Here is a 27,549-nt window from a genome sequence, read left to right as displayed (position 1 = left end):
TAAGCGGTTCAAATGATTACATAACAAGGATCCTACTTACAGTAAGCTATATACAGGCGTATAGACCACAGAGTAATTGGTTGGGGAACACATTGCCAGTGGACACGGTCACTAGCACAGCTGCCTTTAAAAGGGGATGAAACAGATTCATGGAGCATAGGTCCATCACTGACTACTAGGTCACGACAGCTAATAGAAATCCCCAAATTCACAGGCAGTTAGCCTCTGAATACCTGAGCTGGGCAGTAACAAGCGGGGAAGGCCTTGTCTTCTACGCCCTGTTTGCTGGCACTCCAGGGCAACAGGTTCACAGAATCATAGAGTTGGGACAACCAGGGTCATCTAGTCCAACCCCCTACACAATGCAGGAAATTCCAAACTACCTCCCCCACACACACCCAGTGACCCCCTACTCCATGCCCAGAAGATGGCCAAGGTGCCCTCCCTCTCATGATCTGCCTAAGGTAATAGAATCAGCATTGGTGACAGATGGCCATCAAGCTTTTGCTTAAAAACCTCCAGGGAAGGAGAGCTTACCACCTCCTGTTCCACTGAGGAACCGCTCTAACCGTTAGAAAATTCTTCCTAATGTCTAGACGGAAACTCTTTTGATTTAATTTCAACCCACTGGTTCTGGTCCGACCTTCTGAAGCAACAGAAAACAACTCAACACCATCCTCTCTATGTCAGCCCTTCAAGTACTTGAAGATGGTTATCATATCACCTCTCAGTCATCTCCTCTTCAGGTTAAACATGCCCAGCTCCTTCAACCTTTCCTCCTAGGACTTGGTCTCCAGACCCCTCACCATCTTTGTTGCCCTCACCACTACTGCGAAACAGGATTCTGGATTGGATGGACCACTAGTCTGATACAGCTGGGGCTCTTCTTATTTCCAGCATGGTGTGGCTGCCAAGGTACAGAGAATATGCATTCATGCCTCCACAGCACCCGAAGCATCTAAAACGGACCTTACTGGACTGCTCTGCTTGTGATCTAATCAAAGACGAAGTAGCATTAATGTGTAGGGAACAAAGAAACTTGGTATTAAGAAAAAGGATGAACAAAGTAGAGAAGGAAGATGGCCTCTCTGCTACCTTGTCACTCCACAATTTTGTAACGTGACAAACTCCCCGTTCCTGCCAAATTCCACATGTGCCATCTGTCATGGTATAGATAGCAAAGCAAATTCTGCCTTCCCTACTGGAAAAGTTAAACATATTTTAAAATTTACCAACCGCTGAGAATATGAACATGTTAGAAAGAATGAGTTGCCATATTCTGAGATGAGCAATGTGTGAATGGAGCCCAGCAGAGTCCCAAACTTCCTACTGTGCCTATTTATTAGGTACAGTATCTGTTCTTTCATTATGTCTGCTGGTTGCTGCTAACAATCTTATCCATCCTTTAAATTACAGCACACCATTCAAATATGTGCCTTTGAGGAGGAGGGCTGGAGAACATGCCAGCTTCCTTGTTTGTATAACTTACCTCCCAACTTCTCTTATATGCATTGGCACATAAGAGGAGAAGAGATGGCTTTTATACCCCAATTTTCTCCACCTTTAAGGAGATTCAAACCAGCTTACAGTCACCTTCCTTTCCCTTCCCCACAACAGAAACCATGGTTAAGCTCCAGACCTTTGGTCAAAGGAGCTAGTAAATAAATGGAAATGGAGAAACCCTGTGAGGTAGGTGAGGCTGAGAGAGCTCTAAGAGAGCTGTGACTAGGTGTGACTGCGTCCACCACTCATGTGGAGGAGTGGGGAATCAAACCCAGTTCTCCAGAATACAGTCTACAGCTCCTAACCATTACACAACACTGGCTCTCCAGCATTTCAGGTGGAGGTCTACTGCCTGATCCTTCTAGCTGGAGATGCTGGGACCTTCTGCATGCCAGGTAGATGCTCTACCACTGAGCCACAGGCCCTCCCATATAGATATGGATATAGATATAAATAGACAGAGAAAGCGCTAAATTTGTAATGCTTATTGAAAAACGCATATACAGATAAACCAGATTTTTAGGTAGTTTAACAATGCTGTTCAACAATGCTGTGATCAAACATGCCAGCCACAGGCTTGTTCACATCACTTGCTCCATACTCCAATGTAAAACAAACAAACAAACAAAACTACTATTTCATATGAAATAAAACTGCACCTGATAGGTTTTAGAGGGAATGCAGAGACAGCAGTACCGCATCACTCTCCCTAGGAAAGTCAAACAGTACAGGCCCTCCTTTAGGTGTATCTTACTGAGTGATTCTAAAACAAATGTTGAGTTTGGAACAGATCGTTTCCCAGGATAAAGAGCCTGGGAATTGACTACCAAACTGATATGAGAACAACAAAGGTGAAATTCTGTCCAACAATCCAATTTATTTAAGGACAAACCAAACTCGAACAACAGCAGGGGATAACTGAACCAATTTAAAAGCACAGCTCAGATTCTGAAAGCTTGTTTGAAAGGGGGAAAAAATGCTGTGTAATGTTTCCTGAACATGAACAAGGAGTTATACTGACTTCTCTAGGAATTCCAGGTGATTGGCTAAGACAGAGGAAGGCTGCCGAGAAGGCTTTCCCCCTCAGTACCACCATTCTGATCTTCAAGGCCAAGAAGGACCCTATTTAAAGTTCCTTGCTGCCAATCTTAACGGGTAGTGAAGGACATAACGTTCACAAATGTTCTTCTGTCATCTCAGCGCACACTAACAGCATTTGAAGACTGCAAAGGTCCTTATGGTCAGACGCGCTGAACAAATGCACCCAACCACCACCTGCAGCCACATGGGCCTGTGTCAAATTCCACGTCGATCCCGTTCCCCCGCCAGTCCAAACAGAAAACCGAGAGATTAGCAGGGTCAGCCCAGGAGGCCAAGTCCAAACAAAGGATTACCCACAGACGACACAATCGCGGATCCTCTCCTCTCCCATCCCACCCGGCAACCTTTCCCCATATGTTCCACTAAGTGCTAAATCGTACAACCAGCCACACAGCGAGGGATCCTCTGGGCGGGAGTCTAACTCGTTTAGAGAGCAGGTGGCGAGTACAAGCTGCTTCCACGCAGGCTGGTGGCTGGCATGTCACTAATTCATTCTGGAAGCCTTCACTTCAAAATGTTCATTTTCCTACTTTCAAGAAAGCCGGCGTTGGTACATTAACGCACCGCCAATCTGCGCGATTTTTCACTGTGCCGCACAAATGTTGTTTCTAGCTATTGCAACGGGGGTGGCACATAGTGAAGCACACACTCTGTATGTCTCAAGACACAGGCTCAAAGCACGGCATCTCCAGTTTCAAGGATCTCGGACCCCAAGAAAAGGCACCAATACTGAATGTGAAGGCTGCTTCATATGTTCATTTATTACGGAATGAGCTTTCACGGGAAACCTGTTGGTTAATGCCTCTCTCACAATATAAAGTAAGTGGAGAGGGAGCGGGGGTCTGTGTGGATTCATCTAAGATTTCCAGTTGGCGTCCTCTTGGCATCCACTGCAAACATCCCTTTCTACACCCTCTTACAGGGAGAGGTTGTGGCTCAGTGGTAGAGCATCTGCTTGGCATGCAGAAGGTCCCAGGTTCAATCCCCAGCATCACCACTTAAAAGGACTAGGAAAGTAGGTGATGTGAAAGACCTCTACCTGAGACCCTGGACAGCCGCTTCCAGTCTGAGCAGACAATACTGACTTTGATGGACCAAGGGTCTGATTCAGTATAAGGCAGCTTCAAGTATTCATAAACCTGTTAGGTTCTAAGGCCAGCTATGAACTTTCCAGCTTTCTGGTCAACGGGGCTTCACCCCTGAAAATTCCCAATGAAACTACTAAAAAGCTTTTGCCAACCTAATGAAAGGGCAGTGAGGTGGCCTGGTGGGATTCTTTGGGGCAACTTCCACAGTAGGGCTGCCGGCCTCCAGGGGGTGGCTGGAGATCTCCCACTATTACAACTGAGCTCCAGGCGACAGAGATCATTTCAACTGGAGAAAATGGCTGCTCTGGAAGGGGGACTCTATGGCATTATATCCCACTGAAGTCCCTCCCCTCCCCAAAGTCCCTCCTGAGGCTCCACCCCCAAAATATCTAGGTATTTCCCAACTCTAGTCCACAGTGAAGGAGACACGACAGAAAAGGCCCTGCTCCTTGTATCATCCTTCCAGCGGACCAGCATAGATACTTTTCTTGGAAGTATCTCTTGCCAAAAACACTGTTGAGTAATTATGCCACTGCAGCAAATGACTGAGCAATTGACCTGGATGAAATGGCTTATCGAGGCCGCTTTTTCAGCACACAGTTTTACAACGAGCACAAAGGAAGCAACAAAAGGAGGGATGGCTAAATTCTTATTAAACAAGTACAGGCTGTTGCTGCACACCCTCTAAAGATCTGTTGATCCGTCTAGAAGAACAAGAGTGGGAGGTAGAGGAGAAGCTGTGAATAGTCCTTCCATTGTTCACTGATAGCGCGCTAACCATGACCTAAGTTACCATTTATGGGTGTCAGACTTCTAGCATACTGTTTACATTCTCATTATTTCATAAATCCAAGAGGGTTTATTTATTTATTTTAGAGGTATTCCGTATCAGCTTAATTGATATAGTTGCTCAAGTGTCTTGATCCCTCTTAATCCCATTCTCACCCCACCCTACAAGAATGCTGTGTCCCATCCCAGTGATTTCCCAATTTCCTGCAAAGTATCAGCTTTAAGGCAACAAACGTAGAATGAGTTGAAAAAGGTGAAAGTCATTCCAATATACCACTCCAACAGACCTTGTGTGTGTGTGTGTGTGTGTGTGTGTGTGTGTGTGTGTGTGTGCTGTCAAGTCACAGCTGACCTATGGCGATCCTGTAGCTTTTTCAGAGGTGGTTTGCCATTGCCTACCTCTGTGTGGCCTGAGAGTTCTGTTAGAACTGTGACTGGCCCAGGGTCACCCAGCAGGCTTCATGTGGAGGAGAGGGGAATCGAACACATGAACATATGAACCTGCCTTATACTTAATCAGACCCTTGGTCCATCAAAGTCAGTATTGTCTACTCAGACAGGCAGCAGCTCTCCAGGGTCTCAGGTGAGGTCTTTCATATCACCTACTTGCCTAGTCCCTTCAACTGGATTGAACCTGTGACCTTCTGCATGCCAAGCAGATGCTCTACCGCTGAACCATGACCCCTCCAGAACCTGGTTCTCCAGATTAGAGTCTGCCGCTCTTAACCACTACACCATGCTGACTCCCAACAAGACATAAGAAATAAACAGTACCACCATTCACTCAATAAAAGCAGTTTACACCTACTGCAAAATAAGGATAAAGGATCCAGTACCACTGGAAAAGACAATCATGCTAGGAAAAGTTGAGGGCAGCAGGAAAAGAGGAAGAGATGGGTTGACTCAATAAAGGAAGCTACAGCCCTCAATTTGCAAGATCTGAGCAAGGCTGTCAAAGATAGGACATTTCGGAGGACACTGATTCATAGGGACGCCATGAGTCAGAAGCGACTTGACAACACTTAGCACACACACACTTATATATATATATATACACACACACTTATTTATAGAGTGACCCTATGCAAAGTTACTCTGATTTAAGCCCACCGGTGTCAGTGGACTTAGACTGGAGTAACTTTTCATAGAGCAGCACTGTTGGAAACTGAAGGAGCAACTACCTGATCTACAAGCCATGTACCAGAAGGTACTGTGTTTAAATATAAATTGGCCACATTTAAGTTAGTGGTTTGTATTTAACGGTTCCACACCATTAACTGTGGAGCGTTTTCCCAGTTCAGCAACCCTTCCACCAGTGGCATGACATTTTCTCTGGTGGAAGACATATGTTCCACAAGCTGAGGGTGGGAGATTCCACTGAATACCACGAGCACAGAGTGCTAGAAGGGCCTTGAGGAGGTGGGTAATTTTTAAAGTTTAATACAGTTTGTTAGAAAGACTCACTGCAAATACTCTGATGACTGCTACACCATGGGCAATATGAGCATAGCATAACATACTAACCAACCCAAATTGTTTTGAGCATTGGCTAAGTTACACATCACTCTGGGATATGTCCAGGGTAGGGTTGCCTGGAGAAAATGGCCGCTTTGGCAATTGGTCTCTATGGCATTGAAGTCCCTCCCCACTCCAAACCCTGCCCTCCTCAGGCTCCGCTCCAAAAACCTCCCGCCAGTGGAGAAGAGGGACCTGGCAACCCTAGTCCAGGGAGAAATGGAGGCTGTTCAAAATGGCAAGAAGAAGAAGAAGAGGAGGAGGAAGAGGAATTGGTTTTTATATGCTGACTTTCTCTACCACTTAAGGGAGAGTCAAACCAGCTCACAATCACCTTCCCTTCCCCACAACAGATACCCTGTGAGGTAGGTGGGGCTGAGAGAGCTCTATCAGAGCTGTGACCAGCCCAAGGTCACCCAGCTGGCTTTGTGAGTAGGAGTGGGGAAACAGATCCAGTTCACCAGATTAGTGTCCACTGCTCACGCGGAGTGGGGAATCAAACCCGGTTTTCCAGATCAGAGTCCACCGCTCCAAACCACCGTTCTTAACCACTACACCATGCTGTTTGTAATGGCCAATCCACTTTCCAACACCTGAGTTCTCCTGCACTCGGGAATCTAACCATTATTTCCATTTCTGTCATCCTCCCATATAGGGGCTGCTTAAAGCTACGAGAGAGTTTCTGGGGCCTTGATGGCAACAAATTTCAAAATATCCGTGATGCTCCAGAAGCTTTCTGTTAAGTTCATTAGCCCTTTCCCAACCAATCTGAATGTTAGTGTACAATCCCCAAGCTCTGTTTGCAGTGTGGCATCGCTGACCTGCCTCGAGTTTGGAAAACAGGGCAAGTTAGTTAACTACTGATGTGGAATGAGTGAAGGGGGAGGGACGCAACATTCTCTTTGTGGGGCCTTCAAAGAACAGATGTTGGATTTTTTCCCCCCTTGTTGCTATTTCTCTTTGAACAACTCGTGCTTCGGGGCAGATTTTGATTAGCAGATCTTTGAGTGGGAAATCCTGCACCGAGTTACTCCTAAGTATCATTTAAAGTTAATAAAATGTTATTTGAAGATAGTTAATGATACACAACATGGTTTACTCAAGATCTTGCCCCGCTGCGGTAATGTAAAGGGCACTGAAATATACGCAAATTGCACTCTTTCTGAAAAGTTTGGCACAACTTCCCACTCTTCGTTTGTCGCTTTCCCGTTTCTCACAAGCCATTCTATAAACAAGTCTCTTTGACTGTTGCTGGCGATCCACAAATTTGCCTATCACAGATGGTCTAATCATCATCAACTCTGTACATTGACTATCCACTTAAAATATGTATTAAAACAAAACAAAACACCAACAAAACATCATTTTCTTTCCTAGAAATCTATAACAATTGGTAATATTGCAGTGGTTTTATCTATTATATGATGTATCTGACACTATGTTTAATTTTAAAATCATGTTTAATAAGCATCATCTAGAATACTTATGATTTGTTTTAAGATTAATGGAATGATCATTGTTAAACTATTATTGTTTATTACTAATATACTGAGTTGTGTTTATTGTGCATTGCAGAGAATATTATTGTCTGCTACACTTTTGCCTTTTCTCATGATTGTAATTGTGTCTGCAGTTTGAGATTTGACTTTTAAAAATCTGCATTTCTTTTTCTGTACACGGATTCTTCTACATTGATTCTATAATTGTATATATGGGTGTGTGTGTGTATTTCTAATAACAAAAATATTAAAAACTCTGTTTCTTTCCTAGTATACTGTTTCCATGGGTTACACTATGAACACAATGGGGAAGAACGGCACCATTTATTAATTCAGCACTTCCGTTGCTTTAATTTCAACCCCTTGGTTCTGGTCCGACCTTCTGGGGCAACAGAAGGTACCATCCTTATTACCTAAGTAAACTCATACATGCTATCTATGGCAGCACTCTCTCCTCCTTGCAGCGCTCGCTAAATATTTAGTTCTTCCTTGTGAGGAAAAAAAAGGCCTGATTTTGGACAAGATTCATGAAATTTGGAAACCTAGCTTCAAGGCAGCTCTCTCTTTTGAAACGGCTCTCTCTTTGGAAGAGCATTTAACTACCCAACATTTGCTGACACCAATTAGTAAGAAGTTTCTGTCACATTGTTCTATACATGCAGAGCAACCAAACTGTGAAAAAAAATCATCAAATATCCCTCAGAGGTTTCTGTGACATAGGCCATCTAAATGAAGTACTCACTGTAGAAACTACATCCTGTTACCAAGCAGCTGATTTACACTGCAAGTAGGGGGGAATTCTATTGGAAATACACTTATTACCATATACAGTATTTTTAAAGCCTAGAACAAATATAATATATCCTATGTGTAGGCACATCCAAAAGGGCTGTTCGAAATAGTTACACATAATGCTTTATGTTAATTCCAGACACTCTCTTTCTCATTTAAGATGTGACTATGATGTTCATTAGCAGTTACCTCAGTAGATGGTACCTCCAGATGTGTGCAAAGGAAGAGTAGTTTAATTAGCTGTAGCAACAGATTTTTTTTTCCAAATGAAGAACCTGTGCCCTTAAACTGATTTTGGCTATTATTTCTAACCATAACCGTATCACCTTACTGTAATCTAGGTTTTACATTTTTATTGATATATTTATTAGACCATTTATTTCCCACCTTTCCTTGTGGTTCAAGGAACTTTATTTTTACAGCATCACCGTCAAAGAAGGAGGGTATTGTTGGGTGTGTTATAGTAGCTAGTAGGGCTGTGCAAATTGATTAACCCAAACCGGAAAAAAAACCCAGAAAGCCATTTCAGTAAATTTCAGGTTTGGGTTTACTGAATGGAAAAGCCTAGGGAGAAAGCAAAAGCTGAATTTAAAAGCCCCGATAAAACGGGTAATTATTCGGCTTTCCTGGGTTTGGCTTTCACTAGGCTTTGCAAAGCTCCTGGGGGGCATTTTTTGAGTTAGAGCATTCAAATTTGCAGCATAGCTACAAGGGACTCTCCTTGCCTGAACCCCCAAGTGAAGATCGAGTTCGGGGGTCCGAAGTTATGGGGTTTAGAAGGGGTCGCCCCCATCCTCCTTCATAGAGAATAAATAGTGACGTGGCCGCGGTCAGAATCTCGATTGTGAATTTTGCTATATATCTCTATGGAGGAGCTCAGCCAACTTTCCCACCATTGATGGATAATACGCTGCTTAAATTCTTTTGATTTTTATAGGAATCAAGCCAATAGAAAGACTGCAAAGGGCTCTGCTAAGATGAAGAACAACATCAAGCTTTAAAGACATTCTCCCCAACCCATGTGGTGTAGGTGTTAAGAGCAGTGGACTCTAACCTGGAGAACCAGGTTTGACTCCCCATTCCACCACAGGAGCAATGGACTCTAATCTGGTGAACTGGGTTGGTTTTCCCACTCCTACACATGAAGCCTGCCGGGTGACCTTGGGCTAGTCATAGTTCTCTCCAAACTCTCTCAGCCCCACCTACCTCACAAGGTGTCTGTTGTGGGAAGAGGAAGGAAGGGCAATTGTAAGCCACTTTGAGTCGCCTAAAAACGGTAGAGGAAATCGGGGTATAAAAAAACCAACTCTTCTTCTCTCTGTTCTTTACAAAATTATTTGAAGATGGTATAAAACTGCGGTACTCCTTGCCTTGAGCCCAGAATAGGGTTGCCAGGTCCCTCTTCACCACCGGCGGGAGGTTTTTGGGGCAGAGCCTGAGGAGGGCATAGAGATCAGTTGTAATAGCAGGAGATCTCCAGCTAGTACCTGGAGGTTGGCAACCCTAGTCCAGAACATGCAAATTTTGAGGAACTGCCACCATTTTTTGAACAGATATTCAACATTGATTCCAGTCACAACATTGGCTGTGGCATTTGCAGTCACCTAGTATGGTAATCTGTCTCTACAATCTTTTCCATTCTTTCTAACAAGTTGCAGTGTGTGAAGCCCGGAGAATGAAAAGACCAGCACAGGAACCCTTGCAGGGTCAGGCGTAAAACCTGTTAATGAGGTCCAGCAGGTCTAGAGATGGGAAAGGAAGAGAGATAAGCCCGACAATGGAAAAGAACGGCTGTTCAGAAATTGTGCAGTCCTCAGGGACAAGGGGGGGGAGGTAACATAAGGCTCACAACACTGAAAACAGTGAGAAATGACACTGTCGTTTTGCTAGACCGGCAATACAAGCCTGTTGTTTCTCCGGCTCCAACTTTATTTCCATAGGCTGTTCACACCATCCTGACCCAACATGACTGGTTGTAAAACCATTTGTTTGTGTCAGAAGTGTCATCACGGCTCAGCGAGCCGCAGATGTCACGCTGTTAAAAGGAATGGATTAAAATAAAATTAAAAATCAGTGCTTACCGAACACTGGGCTTCAGTTATTTATCGACGGTGTTTTTTCTTCCCACACTAAAAATAAGCAACTCCTCACGGGTCTGATTGAGGATGGGTCCGGTTAGTCTTCCCCCACTGCCCCTTTCTTTGTAAGACTGCTAAAAAAATTATTTCTCGGTGTGCCAATTACATTCCCATGTTAGGCATCTTCTAGCCACACACATATACCCACGCCATTGCTCACTTGGCAGCTACGGGAGCCCATTTCTTTTCGATAGGGGTTCTCAGTTTATGAAACAGGCTCCCTAATAGGGCTGCCAGATTCCTCCTGGACACCAGTGGTGGCTGGCGGGGCAACATTGCCTGATCCAGGTTGCGAAATTCCTGGAGATTTGGGTATGGAGCCTGGGGAGTAAAAGGGATCTCAGTGGGGTTCAATACCATGGAGCCCACCCTCCAAAGCAGCCATTTTCTCCAGGGGAACTGATCTTTGTAGTCTGGGGATGAGGTGTAATTCAAGGGGATCCCCAGGTCTCACCTGCAGTCTGGAATCCCTACTCCCTGAGGAAGTAAGCAATGGTGGTTATCCTCTGTAAAGCAGTTTTATTTGGGAAGGCATTGAGTGAAGAAGAAGAGTTGGTTTTATACCCTGCTTTATCTCTACTATCAGTAGTCTCAAAGCAGTTTACAATCGCCTTCCCCTTGCCCGCCCCGGCAACAGACACCTTGTGAGATAGGTGAGGCTGAGAGAGTTCTGAGAGAACTGGGACTGGCCCAAGGTCACCCAGCTGGCTTCATGTGGAGGAGGGGGGACTCACACCTGGATCACCAGGTGAGAGTCCTCTGCTCATGCAGAGGAGCGAGGAATCAAAGCTGGTTCTCCAGATTAGAGGCCGCTGCTCTTAACCACTACACCACATTGGCTCTCACACTGGGAAATGAGGGATGAAAACACAGGAATTTATGTAGTGTGTTCTTTAAAATGATTTTTATGTGATGCATAATGGAATGTTGTAGGCCACTATGAGCCACAAAGGGAAAACCTAGATATACTGTAGTAAATAAAATATGATGATGGTGGGGAGGACTCCTGAAAGCCACTGTAATAGGATTTCAGGTACTGAAGGTTTCAGCATTTAAAGACATAGGGAACCATCAAAACTACCTTTCCTGTGGTTTATAGTATCCCAGAGCCAGCGTGGTATAGTGGTTAAGAGCAGTGGTTTGGAACGGTGGACTCTGATCTGGAGAACTGGGTTTGATTCCCCACTCCTCCACATGAGCAGCGGACTCGAATCTGGTGAACTGGATTTGTTTCCCCACTCCTACACATGAAGCCAGCTGGATGACCTTGGGCTAGTCACACTCTCTCAGCCCCAACTACCTCACAGGGGGGAGGGGAAGGGATTCTTCGCTAAGTGGTATAGACAGTCGGCATATAAAAACCAACTCTTCTTCTGCTTAAGACATGTCTAGAGTATCTTTCTGGGTATGACGCTGTGACAGTTTTCAGAAATTATTTCCAAAGACCCTCACAGGATTAAGTTTTGGGCATTTTGGCATGGAATCTGGAAGCATCTAGATTTGATTCAAAATGGATTGGAAGTAGACTCTAGACCCAATATTTGGGGGGGGGGATAAATGTAACAACGTTGTTATGCCTAAAAGAACGTGCTAAATGCCTGTAGAACAAAGCACCTACTTTATTTTAGCCATCTATTCTAAGACTAGATCAATCATACACACACACACACACACAGTTATAGTTATAGATAGGGTTATATATAACCACTGGGGGAGAGGGCTTTGAAAGGGACCAGAAGGGAGGTATGAGCTTTGCATAAATATATCTCCAAATATATCTCCTGTTTGACACTACACAGTATGACATAGAAATTGTCAGCAGCCCAGATGACTGATGGAACATTTAGGAAAAAGCAGACTCCAAAATAGCACCAGGAAAGTTGTGGAATGGGTATATTAATAGCTAGTCTGATCAGGCAAACATCTATCTTATCGCCGGCTACTTTGACTTAGAATCAACTGTGTGGCTTACATCCCATTAATAGAAATGCAGGAAATACTCCTCCTCGAGGATGCAGTCCCTCTCTTTATTCTCTCTTCAAATATCAGGATCTTTTGGAGGAACATCACAGCTTACACTTGTAATGGCCACTGTTGTGGCAGTAGCTGCCATCACAGCACAAGGGTCGTCACTGTATGATTGAAGATAAGCTGCTGCCACCATTCCAAGGCTGAAAGCCAACGTGGTGTAGTGGTTAAGAGTGGTGGTTTGGAGTGGTTGACTCTAATCTGGAGAACCGGGTTTGATTCCCCACTCCTACACATGAGGGGTGGACTTGAATCTGGCGAACCGGGTTGGTTTCCCCATTCCTACACATGAAGCCAGCTGGGTGACCTTGGGCTAGTCACAGCTCTCTCAGCCTCATCTACCTCACAGAATATCCGTTGTGGGGAGAGGAAGGGAAGGTGATGGTAAGCTAGTTTGATTCTTCCTGAAGTGGTAGAGAAAGTCAGCATATAAAAACCAACTCTTCCTCTTCACCCCCTGTGGCAGCCATTTTTGTGGCTGCGCCCACGACAGTGGGCCCAAAGGCTCAAAAAGGTTGGGGACCCCTGCAATACAGCCATATCAGGACACACCAAATAGTTGGTCTGAAAATTCTGAATGGACATTTATTCCTTAAATTACTAGAAATTAGTGTGGGACATATCAATATCACCAGTGTGTCTATTTTTTATCCCTATTTGTACATTATCAGAAAGGAATAGGCAGATGGGCGCTGCTGAAACACTTCTTGCCATCTGCTGGTAAGCTGAAAGAGGAATGATGGATTTCAGAATGACAGAAAACACTTTTCCAGACTGAAATATAGCAAAATGCCTTTGCCAGTTCTTCTTATTGGTTGCATTAAGGACTTATTGGTCACATCTTGTTTTCAATCCAACAATTCTGGACCTTTGGGCTGTGAAAAAATATCCACAGCCATTCTTGTATACCTGTTTCCAGCACTTACCTTGCCTGAAAGGAACATAAAACATTTTTCACAGAACATATCAGTTTAAGCATTTGTCAAGAAACGAAAGCAATTACAAATATTCATTCTAATCTTTGTGTTAAAGGAAGAATTAAAAAGAAAAGTCTGCCTAAGAGCAAATGGAACATTTATTTCATTGATTGATATTAACATTAACATTAGGATAAGTTTAAGAAGACCAAAAGGGAAGTGCATATGCCACAGTTTCACACAATCTCAGAAAGAAACACAGATTGTTAGACCGAGCGCGCAACATTTGACTGAGAGCCTCAGCTTTTGTTAAAGAAAGCCAGCTCTCTGTTGTGGAAAAATCTGCATGGTTTCCAAAACGGTGTCAATGGCACAGTGTATCTGCTGATAATATATTAATTTTAGTTGTTTTTAAATTTAGTTAAAATGTCTAACACTGCTATCCTGAGAAGAGTTATACCCTTCTAAACCCATTTACTTCAATGGACTTAGAAAGGAGCAACTTTGTTTAGGATTGCAGTGCAAGTCACATGTGAGCAAAGCCATGCTTTAAGAGTTTGAGTAGTAAATGCCTGGTGAGGTCCTGGAACTCAATGGACTTCTGAGTAAAATTTCAAAAGATGGATTTCCAGTTAGCCTGTATACCTTTGTACCCTTTTCTTGTTCCTTGGTTTCTTATAGGCAAGATATAGTCAGTATCAGAGATCCTGTTTGGAGACTCTTGCCTTCATTTCTTTTAAACTCTCATTCTCTCTCTCACTCTCTCACTCTCTCTGTATGTTTTGTACAGCTAGAAAGGTTATAAATGTGCATTTAGAAAACATAAATGTCTGTTTCTGCTGCGCGCCTCCAAACGTCAATTTTTTTTAACAGACTGACATCGCCGCACTGCTGAAACAGGAACATGGGGCCGCAAGTGTTTGTCTGTTTTTGGTACATGTTCAGTCCATAACAAAAATCTTTCAACACAGTGAGTAAAGAAAAAAAAATACTATGTTAGAAAGGTGCAGGCAGAAGGTTGCCATTAACCTGGGAAGACAGGAAATGAGCCTCTGGCAGGCAACTGGGTCACAAAAGTCTAAAGGTCAACAATTAATTCACATGCTGGTGATCAGAGATCCTCAAATACGTTTGCCCCAGAACAACACTAGGGAAAAGAAACCACTAGTCTTTCCCCAATAACCCAGCATCTGTCTTCTCTGTGGGTTTTCTATATGCAATTCAGATTTAAAAGTGTCTGTTATCCTGCCACTCTGCTCAGCAAACCTTGAATGAAGACTTCCTCCAAAAGAAGAGTTGTTTTTTATACCTCACTTCTTCTGTACCGTAAGTAGTCTCAAAGCAACTTACAATCACCTACCTTTCCCCTCCCCACAACAGATACCTTGTGAGGCAGGTGGGGCCGAGAGAGTTCTGAGAGAACTGTGACTAGCCCAAGGTCAGCAGTAGGATTGCCAGGTCTTTCTTTACCACCGGCGGGAGGTTTTTGAGGCGGAGCCTGAGGAGGGTGGGGTTTGGGGAGGGATTTCAATGCCACAGAGTCCCATTGACAAAGAGGCCATTTTCTCCAGGTGAACTGATCTCTATCGGCTGAAGATCAGTTGCAACAGCAGCAGACTTCAAGCTAGGACCTGGAGGTTGTGGGGAAAATAGTACGCGCTCAGCTGCTAAGAACCTTGAGAACCTGGAGGTTGGCAACCCTGGAGGTTGGCAACCCCACCCAGCAGGCTTCATGTGGAGGAGTGGGAAATCAAACTGGTTCTCCAGATTATAGTCCACCACTCACGTGGAGGAGCAGGGAATCAAACCCACTTCTCCAGGTTAAGAGTGTGCCGCTCTTAACCACTACACCAAGCTGGCTCTCACACCACACTGTTGCTGTGGTCAAAGAGCTACTTCCATCAGAATATGTCTCCTTTGGCTGGAAGAAGAATTCCAAACTTTGCTGATCAGAGTGGTGGGAGACATGCCAAGCTCTTTTCTCTTGGAGCAATAAGCATATGAAGAACTACAAAGTGTTTTTACGAATCCTTGCAGATTTATCTGAGGCCATTCACAAATCACAGTGGCCAGGATCCCAGGAAGCAATTTGATTACCCCCAGAGGAAGGCCTTAGACTTTGTTTTCTATAAATCCCCCCACCCAAACGACACAGAAAACTGCTTCTGAAACTGAGAATTTCAAAAGAAACATATGATAGGACACGGGGATCTCCTTATGACAAAAAAAAAATTCCAAGATTCTCTTGGACTAACACAACCCTCCCGGGTGAGTGTTCACAGTGGCAGGGACCGGTGTTTCCACTGTGAGCTCCATCGGCCTGAGATAATCACTCTTGCTATTTTTAAAAGATTTGCAAGGTGGTGTGTTCATTACAGATTCTACAGCTCTGTTTCACATCCATTCAGCCCCTTGTTTTTTCTTTAAACATCGCTGTAGTGAGCCCAGGTGCATTTAATCCTGGATTACAGATTGTGTAAGCAGCTCCCATGTTTACTACTGTTAGCCCCACTTGCTATTTCCATTTTGTTTATGTAGATTTCAGCCGCCCCACCCTCGGGTAGCAATGACAGTGGCTGCAATAGACACCAGGCTCCCTGCAGCAACTATGCCCCTACCTCTCAATGCCAAAGTGCACACTTGTTCGAGAACTAAGGCAGGAGATGAGGGCCAGTCTGCCGGCATGACCAGTTCTGACAGGATTCAGACCTGGAACACTCTCTTGCTCAGTATGGACAAGGACAGCAGAGCACACAAAACTAGAAAGCTAGAATGCTGGCATGCATACTTTACATGACCATTGCCTGCAAAGTAGGGTTGCCAACCTCCAAGTAGATGACTCACACAAGCCATCCGCTGAAACAGAAAGGTACACACCTTGCATTTGGAACAAATGTCCCTTGTATGCATCTTCTCGAGACTGCCATTATTGATGAAGCAGAAGCAAAATGGGATTTTACAGGAGACCCATCTGTTATTCACTCGGTGTCTTAGACTGAGGGGCTACGCCCTTTTTTTGTATTGTTGTTGCACCCTTTGACTGTATATTTGTGCTACTTATTATGGACTGCCGCAGTGCTATTGTTCAGAATATATTTACCGGTATACAGACTTTCTAGTTTGGACTTGTTTATGTCAAGTTAAGTTCTTGTATTTGGGCCATAAGTGCTTACTTTTTTGGGAAACCTCCAGGTAGTAGCAGATCTCCTGCTATTTCCACTGATCTCCAGCCGATAGAGATCAGTTCACCTGGAGAAAATGGCCACTTTTGCAATTGGATTCTATGGCATTGAAGTCCCTCCCCTCCCCAAACCCGCCCTCCTCAGGCTTCGCCCCAAAAACCTCTCGCCGGTGGCGAAGAGGGACGTGGCAACCCTACTGCAAAGCCTAGTGGTTGATATTACTTGAAGAGTGTTCAGAGCACGCACAATTAACAATAGATCTCTGGGCTAGGCCACGGGCCCTGAGATTCCCAGTTCAAGCCTTCTAAGGACTTAAGAACTCAAGAAAAGCCCTGCTGGATCAGACCAAGGCCCATCAAGTCCAGCAGTCTGTTCACACAGCGGCCAACCAGGTGCCCCTAGGAAGCCCCCAAACAAGATAACTGCAGCAGCACCATCCTGCTTGTGCTCCACAGCACCTAATATAATAGGCATGCTTCTCTGATCCTGGAGAGAATATGTATGCATTATGACTAGTATCCATTTTAACTAGCAGCCATGAATACCCCTCTCCTCCATGTACATGTCCACTCCCCTCTTAAAGCCTTCCAAGATGGCAGCCATTACCACATCCTGGGGCAGGGAGTTCCACAATTTAACTATGCGTTGTGTAAAGACATTTTCCCTTTTATCAGTTTTGAATCTCTCGCCCTCCAGCTTCTGCAGATGACCCCGCGTTCTAGTATTATGAGAGAGGGAGAAAAGCTTATGCCCCGATTATGCACATTGCAGAATATACTAACTGGATTTTGAACGAAAAGCTTTGCTTTGCTTAAAATAAACGTAGCAGTGTAAATTAAGATTCGTAGGTACAAGAAGTCCCTTCCAGATTACAATAAGCAACCACCACCTTGTGGGAACCTACACAAACACGCTGAATATGGAAAACTAACTTTCTCCTGCTCTCCACATCGCCAGATGACTTCCATATACCACGGGCGTGAAAGGCAGCTGCTGACATGTATGCATCAGAAAAAGAACCTATAAATATTTGGAGATCCTATTCTTCAAATGTCTTATACAGGCTGTAATAATTGTATATTAAGCTTGCCTTTGATTTCAGGTTTCCCCCTCCCCCTCTTTCTTCTACTATCTGCCTTAAAGCCTTTTTAGTCAAGTACAGACGGGAGCGGAGGTAGCTTTGAAGTGCCCTAGCTGCTACAAGGGTGCTTTTTTATTGTTGTTATTATTATTTAGTCTGAAAGGGGTTTGCACAAGATTTATGGCGATTTTCGAACAAGCTGCGAGATTCGTCATAACAGAACAAAATACAATTTTTGTCCCCTCCTTAAGGGGGGGGGGAGAAAATTCTTCCAAGAGATCAATCGAGCAAATTCTTAAACACAAACAAACGAAACGGAGTGTTACGGAGCACCTAAAGGCTAACCAAAAATATTTGTGGCGTAAACTTTCATGGGCTGAAGCCAACATTGCCTGAAGAAAGTTGTAGAAATTTACAGGGAAAAGCCCCAGTGTTGCTCCGGGACTCGAATCCCACACACCAGTGACAAAGCTCCCCACATCAAAATGACAGGACGCATCTTTATATTTTCCTCCTTTCCTTTTTGTGCACAGTTGCACTTTTAGTTTCCTCATTCCCGGCAAATATAGAGCAAATGAGTCACCGCTGATTTTATTTTTTGCACCCAAACAGCTGTGATCAGGAGCTATTTGCGGGCACGGCAACAGCGGCGGCTCGCACCCCACCTACTAAAATTAGTTTGAAGTAACCAAACTTCCCATCTGAACATATTATTGCACCGAAATTTAAAAAAAAAACACACACACATTAAAAATGGCATTTTCTCATCCAAGTCTGCCGGCTCCCAAAACAACACATTAATCAAAATCGACCTCCGTCAACTTTATGCCTCTATTCCATTCAGAACAAACCACTGATAATTTGTGGTGGTGGTTTGTTTGTTCCCCCCACCCCATATGAAGAAACAGACTTTAGCGCAAGCTATCTGAAAATATTCAGGGTGGAATTTCTGCCCACAGCACATGCCGACGGCAGACAATGTGATTAAAGAGGGCAATCACCGCAACTTAAAACCTACTTCTCGTTTGTGTAAGTGGGAAATGGTTGCCCTGCGCTTTGCGCCTGTCCCAGATTCATGCAACACCCTGATTCAAAGCGTCAAACACAAAGGTAGAGGGGGAGGAAAGAGATAAAAACATTCTTATAAGAGCAAGCAGACATTTACATTTCCAACACTGTACCTTTCCATCCTGACCCCAATTGGCTTTCCTTGTAACACCCCTCCTGCCTTCTGATCTGGATCTAAGGGTTGGTTGACCTTCATTCTGTTCATATTTGACAAAGTGAGTGTTGACTCCTGAAAGCATGTACCCCGGAAAATGCTGTTGGTTTTTAAGGTGCTACTAGACTTGAATTTTGTTCGACTGCTACAGATTAACAGGGCTACCCAACTGAAATTACATTTCCAACAAGTTCCTTATTAAATGTAGACCTGACGTATCATATATGCTCCGGCCTGAAGCAAATGGGGCTTCCTCCAGAACTCCCTGCCCCAGGATGTGGTGATGGCTGCCAGCTTGGAGAGCTTTAAGAGGGGAGTGGACATGTTCATGGAGGAGAGGGTATTCATGGCTATTAGTTAGAATTGATACTAGTCATGCTGCATACCTATTCTCTCTAGTATCCGAGGAGCATGCCTATTATTTTGGGCGCGGTGGAACACAGGCAAGATGGTGCTGCTGCACTCATCTTGTTTGTGGCTTCCTAGAGGCACCTGGTTGGCCACTGTGTGAACAGACTGCTGGACTTGATGGGCCTTGGTCTGATCCAGCAGGGCCTTTCTTATGTTCTTATGACGGCCAGGCACCTTAGTGACTAAGTTTAATGTCTGCTCCAGTTCTCACCTGCAAGGATTCCTTGGGGAAATTGTATAAAGGATGGATGTTATGTAGGATTTATGGTTTCTTAACTCCTTTCTGCCTTACAACTCCAAAATTGCTTCTTATGGTAAAGTCAATGGTGATTTCTTCATTTACCTTGGTAGACTAAATCTAGACAAGGTAAAATCACCATTACAATTTTGATAGCTTGTCCACAACCACCTGTCTTTCTTACAGAAAGTTTCAAAGACGTTTCAAAGACTTCTCCGATTCATGCAAAAAATGTAGCTCATTTTCAATAAATATCCAAACTGTTGTGATGGGCTGGAATTGTTTTGCTCTTGATCCTAGCAACGCCGACGTACACTATTGCTCACAAACAAGAAAAGCTAGGGAGGACTGAATCTTTGGTTCTTAGCCTTTGTTCTGCAAAGTGATTCACCTTTTCCTCAAGGTCTTTGACGCGACATTCACGCACTATATGATTACAGCACCACACCCAAATAATGATTTTTACCACTTAACACATTTCTTCTTGACATATACCTAGTTATGGCTGAATAAATATCCGAAGGGTGAGACCGTTTCTCCATCGGTGACTACCCCTCCCCACCAAACAATGCAAAAACCTACTTCACAAAATCCAGAAACATACACTTAAGCAAGGCAGATTTAACATTTTAAGATTTACTTCTGCCCATCTTTGATCATCCCATCACAAGGCACGACGCAAAAAGTTCACTTGCACGCAGGTTCATTCCAGTAGTCAGGAAGATGGTTAAGAAAACGTTTCTTCTAAACCACTTTAGAGAGAGAGAAGAATTTACAACTTTGTGTAATTCAACAGCACAAGTTGCTCCCTTTTATTTTTAAATTCAGGGACAACCAGCATACGGCAGCAAATGTTTCCAATCAGTTTATTTAACACTTTCCTTGTTGAATGATTATTTTAGGAGGTTTTTTTCTTTCTTTCCAGGATGTAGTTTATACTTAGAAATTAACCTCCCACATCCCCCAAACTCTGAATTGTGGAAACAGGTGCTTCTAACAAAGCCAAAAGAGCGCAGCAGTACTTTGACCCAACATAGCTATGTGCATTAGTAAGACACAGCACCCGCTGAGTTTTCCCCAGTTAATTAGAGAACCCTTATGGCAAGGAATAGCCTTGACTATAAATACTTCCTTGAAAGATCTCTAACAGAGTCAAAGGAAATGAGGAAAAAATGAAATGCAGCTAAAGAGAAACTCTTTCAGATGTTCCTCCTTTTGACGGCTATGTTTTTAAGGGCACCGAGGCCTGGGATAAATTGTACAAGATCCTTCTGAAAAACCAAATGCTAACATATAAATAACACGTAAAATGAGAGTATGTTCTTGCCGGTTCAGTAGTCTCAAATTCCAATGATTTCAATGGTAGAATTAAGCGCTGTCTTAAATTTCCTCCACTGAAATCAAAGAGACTTCAATGTAATTAACTCTGATTCCCTTACACACATTTACAAACCTAGTATCTGTATGCTGGCATATCCATTGAGGGGAAAGCAACACACTACAGATTCAGCAATAATGGTCACAATCCAGCTATAGCTAAGTTCTCCTATATAGTTAACTATATAACTACATAGTTAACTATAGCTATAGTTAAGTTCTTCACTTTGTTACATTTTGACTCTTGAAATCAATCAAAACAAAAAGTGCTTAACTTTGGATAATGAAAGTCATTTTCTTTATTCTCACGTGTGAACAAGTCATTCACATTCCTTATCGTGCCATCCTTAAGGGTCAACCAAACAATGTTTGCTGTTCCCGCACCTATACATCAGAGCTCTGATCCAAATCACTTAAGTTGATTTCACAATGCATAATTGATAGCACAAGGAGATAAGATCTTGCATAATATAATGATTAAGAAAATGAGTTAGGGATTCCATGGTGTGATCTTCACTTTAGCCACCAACCCTTACCTGAGAGAAGGCCCCATTGTCTAGCGAGACATTTCTGAGTAAACCTGCATGGAAATTGTGCAGAAGCACACCAGGTAGACATACCAAGGTTGACATCTTTCAGCCCCAGTATCCACTCCCCACGTTAATAGGGAAACAATAGTACTAGCCTATCATATAATGACGTTGCAAGTACCATTGATCAGGTGTCCCAAAATTTATTCTTCTTCTATTTCCGAACATCAAGATAGCTTACAAGAGAAAACCACAGAAAGCTGTCGATTTACTTAAGCAGTGGAAAACCAATACATTTGTTGTGAGAATAAAGCAGGTAAGGAAGAAAATGTTATAAGCTGCTTTGGTTGGTTCCCCATTGGGGAGAAAAGTGGGGTATAAATAAACTTTGTCACATGCAGTTTCCCCAATCTAAATTTCCCCCTACTCACGGCTTGCTGTTAGCCTTGTGGGAGAAGAAAAATACAGGTGAACACCCTGTGCTTGTATTTATTCCCCCCTGTAGTACTAACAGCAGCTTCAGCAGGTGGAGAGGATTGTGTGATTTTAAATGACAGAAAGGCAGCTGCAATGGGGAGGGGAGGGTTAAGCACCATACACCTAGCCATGATTCCATTTTGAGGGAAAGATGAGGGTGTGTGGAAGAATCATGGATCTCTCGCATCACGTGTAGTCTGACCCTAATCAGCCAAGCAAGGGACTTTATTTGAAATCAGTTTAGCAAAGAAGTGCCTCCATGCTCCAGAGAAGAGTTCTCAAAGTAGTAAACAATCTTGCTGCTTGGTAAGCAGCAGCCAAAGCCTTCCCCACCACCACTCAAAGGAACATTTTTGCATATCAATGGTTCCTTCCTGTATCAACAAATCTTTAAAGGATAAACTCAGACTACACTAAGGCAAAGGGGGACAAGAAATATTGACATTTGTCCTGTGCCGTCAGGTATTTTCTTTCCTAGGCATGCCAACTTCCTGTGAAAACATATGCTGGGGGAAATTTTTTAAAGGGCAATGAATTAGTTCTACTCAACATATTGCAACAACTTCCTGACATGCACACTGCCATCCCAACAGCTTAAAACCTGGGTTCTAGGAAGAGATAAGTGTGGTTAATTTAACTGTGGTTTATTTTCTGTAACCATGGTTAACTAGGACTTCCCAACACTTAGCCCATGATTGAGGACTGATCGCAAACCAGGATGTGAAACCATGATTTGAAATGGATTTATAAACCACAGTTTGCAATAACCATGGTTAACCTTTCTTCCCAGTGGCAAAAAGAGAACTGAGGGAAGGGGGACTCCCTCACATCATGGGGTGGTTTCGGGTGGAAGCCACGTCATGCATGCATGGAGGAGCCCCCCTCCCCTTGGAGAGTTTCTAGAGATAAAAATTCACAGCTGGCCAGCGAAATGCCAACATAGGGCTGCACAAAAGTCCATCTATGGAATATACCAACAGTTTGTAAGGTTCCAATTTTGCTGTGTCGGCAAAACGGAAAGGCCAAATGTTCCCATAAATGACACTTCACCCATTTCTGTACTCCAGAGCTGGAGATATGGGACATGTTCCCAGCCGGCAATAATGGGAGAGTGGAAATCTTCTGCCAGCCTACAGACTCGGAAAGGTTTGTAAAAAGGAAGGCAGGAGATAGTCAAGATTTCTTCAACATATCATCGAATGAACATTTCAGCATTTAACTGCATCCTTAGCATTCATTATTCCTTTGCTATTTTGGATCACAAAGACCCAACAAGCCCATCAAAGCTGAACACAGTGACAGCCATCACTTCTGCACTGTGGTCTGCCAGATTTCTAGGGACTGCACACACACACACACACACACACACACACAACCTTGCAATCCAAGGCAGGTAGTAAAACAAAACTGAACATGTCCTGGTTCACCAGTCGCACAGGCGTGAATTAAAACTTAAGATTTCAAGCTATGTGCTGAACACCCTACCAAATACATTATACACAAAATTGCTGCTTACATAATGGATTTCATCGTAAGAAATGGCATATGCATGTTCACACTGTGTATGTTGTTAACCGTATTACTTTATTTAATGTTGATGTATGTTTGTTTTTTTACCTTTATCTAGTGGAAGAATTTCTGCTTAGACCAGAAAGGCAGGGAAGCCTTCTCGACCTCACTTCCTGCATACTTCCCTAATTTGGGAGACAAGTTGTTCCAATTGTCTGTCCCTCTAAAATTTACGACTCAACTCTAACCATGAAAATGCCATATGTCATTTGCAGCCTGCGTACTCGTGTGTGTGAACATAAAGATGCAGACAGATGCATCTCTTAAATGCAAGGCAGCAGTGCTCAGAACAGCCGTCTTGACACGCAATAACGCTCCCAAAGTTGGTAATAAAGTCAAGGCTCTGGTTCCGATTTTGTCACTGATCTGCTTTGTGGGTTTCTCTGGCTCGTTTACAACACTAGATAAAATGCCCATATGCTTCTGTTTGGTTCATCTTTGCCATTCTTTCGAGATATAAAAGTAAGATCCCAAACTGGTATAATATTATTGCACGTTAGGTGTGTACGTGTTTGTTTGTTTTTAATTAAATAAATGGGCACCTGCCCTGAACAAGTTCTTTCAGATGGTTTAAAGCAAACAAACATCAAAGACGGCATTTGCTTCCTAGAAACTCCTGAAAGGTTCTTTCACACCTCAGAGTGGCAAACGAACTGCTTCTGTGTAAGGAAAAAGATTTCTACATGCTTACAACTGGGATCAAGTATTTTTGCAGATTCCAATCTTTCTCAACATGCACAAGTCTGGTTCATTTTATTCAGATCTGTATTTTTTAAAATGCAATTCTGTAAAATATAGGAATTGGGATGTTGTAAATATTTCAAGAGCCACCCACATATTCACTTAATTGGAGAACTTTACCCTGTTCTCAAAACACTGGATTCTGTGCCACACCCAATCCCTCATCTATGCATGGGGCTCTTAGTCACCCGTCTCCTGCCTCTAAAACTCATGCGCCATGTGTCTTGTAAGACCCCAAACCATGCCAAACGCCTCAGCCAAATCATTCTGTTAATGTGGTACAAATTAATCAGATCTACCGTATAATAGCATAGCACATTCTGAACATTTTAATTCTACAAAGGCTGGATACAATGGTGTTAAGCCCATTTATTTTTCTTTTGAAAGAAAAAAATGTCAGAACAGCTAATTTCTCAATTAATTATCCCAAATCCTTGCTTATATGCCTATCTCTTTAAGGTTTATTTAAGTACATCTCAACTTCCATCTGAGTAAACCCAGTGGACATAAATAAGGTGTGACTTTTGTAATGTGAGTGTTCAGAAAACCTAGGGCAAACCCAGAAGTGGTTTTAGAACCTTCAAAGAAATCACGATCTTGAATTATGGCATCAGATGACATTGGGCCAGGGAACCTCTGATTTGGACTGGTCTGAAACAAAAGTCGTAATGACAAATGGTGGAATGATATGCAGAATTACTGTGGTCCAACCTCGATATTTCAATGGGCTTAATTCGGAGAAACTCTGCATAGAACTGCATGGAAAGATCTTTCTAAAAGGACATTATCTACTGTTTTCTGTGAAACATCGTTTGGTTTTGCTGTTATTTAGCAACTTTTTTTCTAAATAAACTAAAAAGGAAGGAAAAGAAAAATCTGTACCACACAGGAAACTCACAGAAGGCCCAGGGATAATGCTGAACCCAGAACTGTGCCGAAGCACACCACTTGGGGGGAGATACAAAAAGAGCTGCCATAACAATGCTACCGAAGTTTCAAAGTACAACTATCTACAAAATTCTCCTCCATACAGCAACTGCGATAGGTCAGGTTTTACACTGCAGAGTTTAAGTGAATGAAGGTCTAGAGTTCGTTGCATTTTCAGAAGACCGGCCAGCAAAGAGGTATGCTGCTTAGGAGACAAAGAGGCCGTGCAGTAAGGGGGTACTAAAGTTTCACCTCCTCAATTCCTTCAGTTTTCAGCACAACGGAAGACGTGCCAAACGTTCCATTTAATTACACTGTGCTCTCTCGTTCTCTCTCTTTTTTTTAAGGTACCCCCAATTCTAACGTTTTTATTATTACTCGATTCAGGTTTCACATTTTCAGCTATTTGATCCCGAGATGGCTTGTTTAACTATGTACTGTCAAACCACCTTAAAATTTAGGAGGTGATTAGATCCTTTTTCTGTAACAGATGTGCAGCCTTCTGGGGTCCTGCACTTTTTCTTTTCCAAACCTAACAGTGTCTTGCAAAATCGGTAGGGATGATTAATTCGGTATGGCCAAATTTACTAGCAAAGACAAACTAACAGTGGCTTACTACTACATCCAATGTGCACGGTTTATACACAATTGCTAAGAAGCCGTTACTTAAACTCAAACGAAACTATTCATTCGACCCAATGACCTTGAGCTGGATCACACTAATAAGTTAAAACCAAACCTAAAAGCCCGGAATCGGAAGTGGGATCATTATTTGTATAATTATATCTTGCTATCACTTGGGGGGGGGGGAGAGACACACTTTGAAACAGCCGAAGTGGACGTGTGTTCAGTACCTGCTAGGAGAGCTCTGTTTCTCTCCAATAGGTATATTTAAGAAGCCATTACTTGTCATTCTACCTCTTCAAGTCTGAATACTGCAGGACACTGGCACTGATAAGGTGAGCCTGATGGTTGAAAACTGGTTCGAAAGGAGCAAACCATAATATATTCGCTCAGGGAAAAATATAGCGCCAAGATTAGAATTTCCTACCCGTAAGAGGGACTGAGATTCATCCTTTGACTTGCTGTCACCAGATCCAGGATACTGCTGAGGGAGGGGTCCAGGTTTCTCTCCACTTCCTTGGGGCACCCCCTGGAGGAAGCCCTTGGTCTCGACCGGCAAGCCATAAACAGGCCGTGCAAGATGGGCAGCTTCTACATTTGGACTTTCCCGCAGGGGCTTTGGCTGCTCTTGGCCAACGGACACCGTGGTTAGAAGGCCCAAGCTTGTTTGGGTGTAGGACGGGCTCCCCCTCAAAATGTCCACTCCTCGCCAAGCGGTGCCACGAAGATCGTCGCTGGAGCCATCAAGCCAACCTTTCTCTTTTGCCATTTCCTTCTCGTCCAGCTTTTCCCGCTTTACTATGCACTCAGAGACCGGCTCTCCCATTTTGGGATCTGGACTGATCAGGCTATAGACCTTCAGGTCAACTTTGGGCTCTTCCTTGAGAGCGGCAGCCACCCCATGGCCATCCTCCCCATTGGCTGTGGTGATGTCCACCTCTTGGCAGTGGGCGGTGTTGAAGTGCTCCAGCAGGGACTGAGTGTCGGCAGCCGTAAAGCTGCACTGACGGCATTTGTAACAGTTATGGACTCTCCTGAAAAAGAGAGAGGGAAAAGTTAACATCATACTTTTATCCAATAACTATTTCTTTATTTCACTAAAGGTGGTATTTATTGGCAGAAAATAGTGAAGATTTGAAATGACTACTGCTGAAAGTTAAAGGAGAAAGTGCCAAAGCAGGACTACAGCTGAACATCAAGAAAACAAAAGTAATGACTACAGGAGAATTACACAACTTTAAGGTTGACAATGAGGAAATTGAAATTGTTCAAGATTTTCTATTCCTTGGCTCCACCATCAACCAAAAGGGAGACTGCAGCCAAGAAATCAGAAGGAGATTGAGACTGCGAAGGGCAGCCATGAAGGAGCTAGAAAAGATTTTGAAGTGTAAGGATGTGTCACTGGCCACCAAGCCTAGATTAATTCATGCCATCGTATTCCCTGTTACTATGTATGGGTGTGAAAGCTGGACAGTGAAGAAAACTTATAGGAAGAAAATACATTCCTTTGAAATGTGGTGTTGGAGCAGAGTGTTAAGGATTCCATGGACTGCCAAAAAAAAAAAACAAATCAATGGGTTATAGATCAAATCAAGCCTGAACTGACCCTAGAAGCTAAAATGACTAAACTGCGGCTATCGTATTTTGGTCACGCCATGAGACGACAAGTCACTGGAAAAGACAGTCATGTTAGGAAAAGTTGAGGGCAGCAGGAAAAGAGGAAGACCCAACTAGAGATGGATTGACTCAATAAAGGAAGCCACAGCCTTCAATTTGCAAGATCTGAGCAAGGCTGTCAAA

General features: G+C 43.4%; 1 protein-coding gene across 4 annotated transcripts in view; it reads right to left on the bottom strand.

Moving 5' to 3' along the window:
• Positions 1 to 27,549, bottom strand: part of TRPS1 (transcriptional repressor GATA binding 1) — a 281,041-nt gene that overhangs the window by 148,293 nt on the left and 105,199 nt on the right. For all 4 annotated transcript variants that reach the window (XM_056854088.1, XM_056854086.1, XM_056854089.1 and 1 more), the window contains one exon: positions 26,177 to 26,783. In XM_056854088.1, the coding sequence (XP_056710066.1) occupies positions 26,177 to 26,783 (607 nt within the window). The remainder of the gene's footprint in view (positions 1 to 26,176; positions 26,784 to 27,549) is intronic.

This window comes from Euleptes europaea, chromosome 8 (genome assembly GCF_029931775.1).
Source record: "Euleptes europaea isolate rEulEur1 chromosome 8, rEulEur1.hap1, whole genome shotgun sequence".
NCBI classification, from domain to species: domain Eukaryota; kingdom Metazoa; phylum Chordata; class Lepidosauria; order Squamata; family Sphaerodactylidae; genus Euleptes; species Euleptes europaea.
The sequence above is the reverse complement of the archived record's forward strand: the minus strand, read 5'-3'. Positions and strand labels throughout refer to the sequence as shown.